Source organism: Chaetura pelagica, unplaced genomic scaffold (genome assembly GCF_000747805.2).
Source record: "Chaetura pelagica isolate M959 unplaced genomic scaffold, ChaPel_1.0 scaffold938, whole genome shotgun sequence".
NCBI classification, from domain to species: domain Eukaryota; kingdom Metazoa; phylum Chordata; class Aves; order Apodiformes; family Apodidae; genus Chaetura; species Chaetura pelagica.
The window spans coordinates 911,254-919,963 of NW_009954221.1; the positions used below are offsets into that span (position 1 = coordinate 911,254).

The following is an 8,710-nucleotide window of genomic DNA, read 5'->3' on the forward strand; positions in this document are numbered from 1 at the left end:
GAGGTGGCTGGGGAGGGTGGGCGAGGAGAAGTCCTGGGGGAGGGTCCCTCTGCTGCGCACCGGGCTGGGCTCAGGGCAGGGGAGATGCTGGAGACGGGATGTTCTGCTCTGCCTTTCTCTCCCCTGTCCCCCACCCTCCCTGCTCTTGCTGCATGGAATGTTCAGAGAGTCACTGGATGGTTTGAGTTGGAAGGGACCTTAAAGATCATTTAGATCATCCTTTGCCATGGGCAGGGACACCTCCCGCCACACCAGGCTGCTCCGAGAGGGTCTTGGCAAGGTTAGTCTGGCAGGAGAGCCCCAGAGCTGCTCCTGCAGGCAGGGCAGTGTGGTGGGACAGGCTGGCTGGGGTGAGGGCTCCCCTGGGGCTGTGGCTGCTTCTCCTGGGCTGCCAGGCAAGAGGGATCCTGAGCCACCCTGCAGGCAGGACCGGGCTGTGCAGGGCTGTGCCAGAGGTTTCCAGTCTCATCTGCTGGCAGGGAGGGGGGCTCAGGTGGTGCCAGGGAAGGACGAGGCTGGATATTAGAAGAAACGAGTGGATGGTGGGAGGTGCCATCCCTGGAAGGGTTTAGAAGAGGCGGGGGGGGGGGGCGGGGGGCTTGGTAGAGTTTGGTTAACGGTTGGTAGAGCTGGGTTAGTTGTTGGACTCGATGATCTGAAAGGTTTTTCCCAGCCAGGACAAGTCTGTGACTCCGTGGTTCCCTGATGTTCACATCACGGGCACGTCCAGCTGCAGTCTGGGCTCAGCACAGCACAAAGGGCTGTCCCAGCTCCACAGGTCACTGCCCGGGGGATCAGCCACACGAGCAGAGCTCAGAGGACCTGGGCTCAGGCTTCATATCTGGGCGCTGAAGAAGCTTCTTGATGTCCCCGTGCCTCAGTTTCCCCTCAAGTGGGGAAGGGTCGTGCTTTGAAGCACCCTGAGCTGGGAGAGGCAGCGGGGAGGGCAAGAACTACATGAGCTGTGGAGCTGGAGGAAACAATCTTTCTCTTTTACTAAATTGCTGCATTTTAAGGCAAGACTGGGGAGAAGAGTTTTGGGGTTTTGTTGCCTTTTTTTTTTCCCTGCAGTGTTTTGCAGCTGCTCTGCAGGGGTTGGGCAGGATCCTCCGAGCTGGGTCCTGTGATCCTGGCTCACATGAGCTGCTCTGCCCAAGCCCCGGGGCTGAGCGGCCACGCCGGGCTCTGCAGGGGAGAGGGGAGAGGGGCAGGAGCTGCTGCCTCGGGGGGACACAGGGACAACCTCCCAGGGATGCTCTGCAGGGGAGAGGGGAGAGGGGCAGGAGCTGCTGCCTCAGGGGACACAGGGACAACCGCCCAGGGATGCTCTGCAGGGGAGAGGGGAGAGGGGCAGGAGCTGCTGCCTCGGGGGGCACAGGGACAACCTCCCAGGGATGCTCTGCAGGGGCGAGGGGAGAGGGGCAGGAGCTGCTGCCTCAGGGGGACACAGGGACAACCTCCCAGGGATGCTCTGCCACCCCCAGCCATTCACTGCCAAGCCCCCAGCCAGCCCCGAGTGGTGGGCACTGGCTGTGCCACCCAGAGCTGCTCCCTGGGAGCTGCCCAAGCCCCCAGTGATCCCAGGCAGGAATTCTGAGCGGGGTCTGTCCTCTCGGAGGAGCTGCAATCCCATGGGGGGGGAGAGGAGGGCATTGGTCGTGGCAACCCCCCATGAGACAGCTCCCCTGGGGTGCCTCGGGCAGCATGGAGAGCTGAGGACCAGGATAAAGCCCCTGCACCAAGTCAGGGCTGCTCCAACAGGTCAGGCTTGGGTCCTCTAGGTTACTTACCCCTTCCTCTCCCTTCCTGTCTTCCCCTCTTCACTGCATTCCCAGCACGGCTGAGAACAACATCAGGAGGGGTGAGAGCAAAGCCCACCCTGCCCAGCTGTCTCCAGGGAGCAGAGGCTCAGATCCACCCGAGACCCACGCAGGGAACATCCCACTTGCACCAGCAGGGCTGTGCTCCCAGCTGTGCCACCCCCTCCTCGATGGCGGGGGTCCCATCTCCCACCACCCTGGCCATCTTCCTGACCTGCCTCTTCCCCGGGGCACACGGCCAGACTGCAAGGGCTTTCCAGGAGAGCACCATCCCCCTGGAGGTGCTTGGCCAGGAGCAGGCTCACAGCCTGCTCCAGCAGAGCCTGCTCCAGGAGCTGCCCAACCGCTCAGAGAGCCTTCCCAGCACCACCAGCTCGGAGCCACCCCTGCTGCCCGTCTGCCTGAAGCCCGCAGATATCAGACACATCTTCAAGTACATCAACACCATCGTGTCCTGCACCATCTTCATAGTAGGAATCATTGGGAATTCCACCCTCCTGAGGATCATCTACAAGAACAAGTGCATGAGGAACGGGCCGAACGTCCTCATTGCCAGCCTGGCGCTCGGAGACCTTCTCTACATCCTCATTGCTCTGCCCATCAATGTGTACAAGGTGGGCTCCATGGGCTTGGGTGGGCTCCATGGGGTTGGGTGGGCTCCATGGGGTTAAGCAGACCCCACAGGATTAAGCAGGCTGGAGATGGCAGGGATGGTGTCTGCTCCCACCCACCTCCTGCCCTGGGGAATCTCTCTCCTTGGCTCCATTTTTGCAAGGGGAGGGTGTTTGTGCTCCCAGAAGGAGGAGGAAAACATCAACAGAAAAAAGGCTGGGAGGACATTCCTGGGGAGGCAGCTGTGTTGTGCACACACACAAGCACCCAACCCTCCACATCTTTTACCTCTCATCTAAAAATCACAAGAACAGAATCACTGACATTACAACCTGGTGTCTATTTCAGCTGAGCAAAAATGACTGTCCTGCTGCTCTGGGGACACCTCCCCAGCACAGTTCAGTCCAGCAGCCTCAAGAAAAGATCTTTTACTCTACCTAAAAGTGGCTCCTCACCCAGGAAGAGGGAGGAGGGGGTGTTACAGACCTGGGGCTGCTTGCAGACGTGCTCCTCTACGTGAGAGGGAAGGGCACAAATGATCAGAGGAACCCGAGCTCTGCAGGGTGCCCGGGGACAGAGGGGAGCAGGCAGGGGTGGGCAGTAGAGCTGAGACCCCAGTGAGGAGCAGAAGGTGTGTTAGGACATCTGGGAGGTCTGTCTGGGCTACTGCAGCTCCTTCTCACCCACTACTTGGGGCAGGTTTCTGTGGGCTGGAGCCAGAGGTTTCTCTGAAGGGTTGGAAAGGATGCCCTGGGGTGAAGGACTTGGAGCTCAGCCAGATCTGTTGGTCAGAGAAGCTTTAGCCTGAAAAGTGGATATTGAGGGCCAGAGGGGTCCTGCCTCGAGCAGAATGGGTGGCAGAGGGAGAAAGAGGAGAAAGCCAAAGTAGGAAGAATCTGACAGTGCAAACAGCCAGACTTGGCCACCTCCTGGAGCTGCAGCCAGCACAGCTTGCAGCCAGCACCAAGAAAAGTCATGATATTTTGTCCAGGCTGAGGACAACATCTTGCACTGGTGTTGCCTGCCTTGTCACAGGGAAACTGGGACAAATCTCCAGGGTGGGTGGGGACTCCCTGCTCTGGCCACATCCACACTGGTGTTTCCTGGTGGTCAGGATTTCCCTGGGCCATCCGAGCAGCCCCTCTCCCCAGAGTGCCTTCAGCTGCTCCTCGTGAGCTCCTCACACCTTCTGGGTAACCAGGAGCTGCTCCAGGAAGCTGGACATGGTTTCCTGAAGCAGTCTGGTCACCCTGTGGTCCTTCCCCAGCTCCTGGCAAAGGACTGGCCCTTTGGTGTGCAGGTGTGCAAGCTGGTCCCCTTCATCCAGAAGGCCTCAGTGGGCATCACAGTCCTGAGCCTCTGTGCTCTCAGCATCGACAGGTAAGACACAACTTGGAACTGCTGCTGCTCAGGTGCCCTCATCAGAACCAGGGAGCAGAGGGCAGGGGGCTTGGTCCGGGGACAAACCCAGAGATGGGGACAAGGTGCTGTCATGTAGAGTTGAAATCCAACAGGACCTGACTCTGGTGAGAGAGTTTAAATCCTGATAGAAAAGGGTGACGGAAGGATCATTAGGATATCAGGAAGAAATTATTTCCTAACAGGAACTCTTTCCTGAGGGGGGTGAGAGCCTGGCCCAGGTTGCCCAGGGAAGCTGTGGCTGCCCCATCCCTGGCAGTGTTGAAGGGCAGGTTGGATGGGGCTTGGAGCAGCCTGGGCTGGTGGGAGGTGTCCCTGCCCATGCAGGGGTGGGACTGGATGGGCTTTAAAGTCACTTTCAAGCCAAACTGTTCCAGGATTCTGTGATCCCAGTGAGCTGGGACAGCTGCTGGGGTGGTGGGGAAGGGTGACACCTCCTCAGTGGCAGGGAGACCTTGGCCCAGGGGAGTACCACCACATGCCTTCCTCCAGCCCCTGCTCCTGATCTTTCCCATCCCACAGAGGGGAAGGCCCAGGGGTGGAGGAGGAAGACACAAGGGAAAGGCCTGTGGGAACAGCTCGAGTCCACACCTGCTCCTCCTGAGGGTTGTTTTCTCACTCCCTGCTCCCCCCACGTTCCCACCCCCGGGCAGGTACCGAGCCGTGGCGTCCTGGAGCCGCATCCAGGGCATTGGCATCCCCATGTGGAAGGCAGTGGAGGTGGTGGTGATCTGGGCAGTGGCCATCGTGCTGGCCGTCCCCGAGGCCATCGCCTTTGACATGGTGGAGCTCAGCTACTGGGAGCAGCACCTGTGGGTCTGCATGCTGGCCTCTGAGCAGAAGTCCAGCTTCATGATGGTACGTACCCTGTCCCACCCTGTGCTGCCAGGAGGGCACAGGCAAGCAGGGCATCCTCCCTCCTTGATCAGAGGGTGAGGGGCTGCTGAGGGTGGCTTCTTCTAGCCATCCAGGTGAGCACAAAGAGAGCAGCATTAGGCAGCACGGGCACCCAGTGCTGTAGTGACACGGGGTAGACCTGCTTTGGATGCAGGAGCAGGGAACAGGCAGCTGGTCCTTAAGCTGTGTGGTGTCCACCATCCACAGCACAAGCTCTTGACACATCTCAGGAAGGATCAGAACAAGCTAGACTGTCCCAGCAGTCCAAAGAGCATCTTCACAGTCTGCACAGGTAACCTTTACCACAGGGTCAGCTCAGGGTGAGCATGGGGATGAAGACCCTCACACAGCATCAGGCCTTACCCCCATGTCAACCTAGCAAGCTCCTTGCAACTGTGTCTTGCTCAGGGCTGCCAGCTGGGACCAGCAGCCAAATGTCACCCAACCTTTAGTCCTGGGGGTCAAAGATGTGCACCAGCTTTGGGGGAAGGTGCTCCCACCTGCCCCAAGCGCAGGAGCACCTCCACACACCAGCAGTGCCTGGCACAGCCCAGCATCAGGGTCAGGGACCAGCTCAGCCCCTGCCCCAGTTCCCCCTCCCCATCTTTCCCCACTTCCCAGTTGCTCTCTCTTTCCCATGCAGTTCTACCGTGACGTGAAGGACTGGTGGCTTTTTGGCTTCTATTTCTGCCTCCCCTTGGTGTGCACTGGCATCTTCTACACCCTCATGTCATGCGAGATGCTGAGCAAGAGGAATGGCATGAGAATTGCTCTGAATGACCACATGAAACGGGTAAGAAAATCCAGGAGGGCAGAAACTCTGCTGCTGCCCCAGCCAGGGGTGCTGGGGAAGGGGGAGCAGATCCCTGTCCCTGTGAAGGACACGTCTGGGCTGGCACAGCCACAGTGGTCACTGGATATCAGCACAGTGATGCAGGTGCTTGGGTTAAACCAGGGAGTCAGGCCTCCAGCTCCAGGCTCAGGGACAACCCCAAGCACCAGCCTGATCTCCAGTTTCTCATGGCTGTTTATCTCTGGCCATGCTGTGCCAGCCCAGGTCCCCACAGCCCAGGGAGACTCACCCCAGCAAAGTCACCACGTGGGAAGAGGTGTGGAGGAGTCTGGTCCACATGGTGCTGGTGGCACCGTCCCCCTTTCTGCTCCTGGAGCTCAGGGTCCTCCTTGGGATGCAGGAGTTGGGTTGTGCTTTGGAGTCAGGGGCTGCCCAGCCCTGTCAGGCCACAGAAACTGCCTGCAGGGCCTTGCTCAGCATGGGGAGATGGTGCTTTGCTCCACCTGCTCCCCAGTGCTCAGCCAGACACCCCTTCTTCCAGAATATGCTCTGGAGGTTTGTGATAGGACCAGGGACATCCATTTAGATGGGAAAACTCTTTGCCCACGTCTCTTTGCAGCGCAGGGAGGTGGCCAAGACTGTCTTCTGCCTGGTGGTGATCTTTGCCCTCTGCTGGCTGCCCCTCCACCTCAGCCGCATCCTCAAGAAGACCATCTATGACCAGACAGACCCCAACAGATGTGAACTGCTCAGGTAGGGCCACCAGCAGGAGGGGACTGTGCTGGCAGCCCCTGCAGGCACTGGCAGAGGCTCTGCTGGGCTCAGCACAGGCTGGTGAAGTTTCCTTCCAAAGACCTTGTTTCAGTAGCTCCTTTTCTAGATGGCATTGCTCTCCTGCTGGGGTGTGGGGGACCACGAGAAGAGATTAGAATTTGAAATGGTTCTATCAAGCTATGGGTTGAAGATGTCTCCTGAGCATTCCAGGAAGGAATGAGAAGCATTCCCTGGAGGGCCAAAGGGCCTGCAGCACATCTGGGGGCTGCACACACTGGCTGCTCTGGGGCAGGGGCCTGTCTTCCCCTCTCCTCTTTGCCCATGACACCTAAATCCAGTTTGGGCCAGACACTGCTGCTGTGCTGGGGTCTGAGAACACCAGAGAGGTCTCCTGCCCTTGGTTTCCCTGGGAAATGCCCCTGGCAAGAAAAGCTGTTGGGCAAGTGCCCAGCTGTGGGGGAGGCTGTTCTGTGCTCAGCTCTGCTACCAGTCCCTGTGGAAGCAGGTTCTGGGTCAGGCAGTTTGGAAACCCTCCCTCACTGAGCTTCCAACACAGCCACCCTCTTCTCTCCCCTCCTGCCTCAGTTTCCTCCTGGTGATGGATTACTTTGGGATCAACATGGCCTCCCTCAACTCCTGCATCAACCCCGTGGCTCTCTACTTTGTCAGTCGGAAATTCAAGAACTGCTTCCAGGTAGGACTGAGCCCTCCCCAGCTCCTGGCTGTGCTGACCAGCCCCAGTCATTCTGTCCCTGTCATTCTGGATTAGAAGCAGCCCCACAGAACAGCAGACCAGGGCCTGGGGCTGCTTTAAACTTAGAGCCCAGGTTATTCAGAAATAGTTTTCAGGACTAGTGGAGCCCTGAGAAAGGAAGGGGATGGGATGGGGATGGGAAGGAAGTCATCTCCCAGCTGCTGTGGCAAAAAGAAGAGCTGAGCCCAGCCAAGCATTATCCATATTTTCTGTCCCACAAGGACAGAAAACACAACTGCAAAAGGTACCCAAGATTTTGGTGTCTGCATTTAAAACCCCCAGCAGCCCAATCCTGGCAAACCTGCTCCCAGCAGACCTGCAGGGCAGGCAGGCTTGGAAGGGCAGGATGTGATCCCCAGCCTGGCACCAGGCAGGCTGGTTTGCCAGCAGCAGTAGGGGAATATTCCCTCCTCCTGCAGCCCTGGCTTGTAACCTCTCCTCCCTCCCATCTCCTCCCAGTCCTGCCTGTGCTGCTGGTGCCAGAGGCCAGCCCTGAGCATCACCCCGACGGACGAGAAGGGCTCCATGGGGAAGTGGAAAGCCAACGGGCAGGAGCTGGGGCTGGACCGGAGCAGCTCCCGCCTCAGCAACAAGTACAGCTCCTCCTAAAGCTGTGCCACCCGTGGGGAGTGGGCACCATGCCTGGGGCAGGACCCTCTGCTCCTCTCCCACCACCCTTTCCTGGCTGGGCCCGAATCCTTTCGCCTTCCTGTCAAATCCCACCTGGAAGCTGCAGGACTTCACAGCCCTCTGGGCCTTGCTCTGAACCACCCCGACCCCCTGTGCTCCAGGCCACCTCTGGAGGTGGCAGAAGGGGATTCAGATCCTTGTAGGGTTGTTTCATTTCCTTGCAGGAAAACCAAGTGACTTAGGGGCCATCTGTCTCAGGTGGGGACATGGAGTGGGGAGATGTGCACGGGAAGGGAAGGAAGGTTGAGGTGTGGTCGCTTTGAGATGGATGTGGGAGGTCCAGGAGTAATCATGTCCAGCTGAAGAAGCCAAAGGAAAGCTTTGATAACATCCCCTTTGGTGAGGCCATGAGGAGCAGCACCCAAACACTGAAGAGCTACAATCCTGTCCTGGGGCCAGGCAGAGCAGCCAGGACCTGCTGATGCCCCCGGGACAGACACCAGCTACAGGCTCACAGGGGAATCCTGTTGCCTTCATCAACCTCCTGGGCCCCAAGCCTGGTTTTCTGCTCTGAGAGCAGGTGTAATCACACCTGAGTAGCAGCCACAGTGAGATCAACATTTGAGCCTTAAATGGTTCAAATCCAACCAGGCTCAGCTCTGCCCATTATGAACATTACAACAAACAGGCAGGAACCCCCCCAGCTCTGCCCACTGCCACCATCCACTGGGGGTCTTTACCAGCGGCTCCAGCCTCCCTTGCTAGAGCCCCCCCTGCTCTTCTCCTCCCAGATGTCTCCTCTTTAGAACCAACATCACAAAGTTTCACCAACCGTGAGCAGGAGAGGAGAGGGGAGCTGAGATACCAGCCAGGAATGGTTCCCCTACAAAGCTCCTGCGTTCCGTTGGCATCCACAAGGCGCTTTCCCAGCCCTGCAAGGTCTCCCTCAGGCTGCAGCCCAGACCACGTTTCAGCCCGCAGGGAGAGGGCAGAGCAGCAGGACAGCAGGAA

General features: G+C 58.7%; 1 protein-coding gene across 1 annotated transcript; it reads left to right on the forward strand.

Moving 5' to 3' along the window:
• The first annotated feature begins 1,895 nt into the window (after positions 1-1,895).
• LOC104393916 (endothelin B receptor-like) lies at positions 1,896-7,678 on the forward strand. The gene is made up of 7 exons (XM_010003443.1): positions 1,896-2,434; positions 3,700-3,812; positions 4,505-4,709; positions 5,392-5,541; positions 6,161-6,294; positions 6,901-7,009; positions 7,529-7,678. Exons 1-7 carry the CDS (start codon positions 1,991-1,993, stop codon positions 7,676-7,678), a joined length of 1,305 nt encoding a protein of 434 aa, XP_010001745.1. The 5' UTR covers positions 1,896-1,990.
• Positions 7,679-8,710: the final 1,032 nt, after the last annotated feature.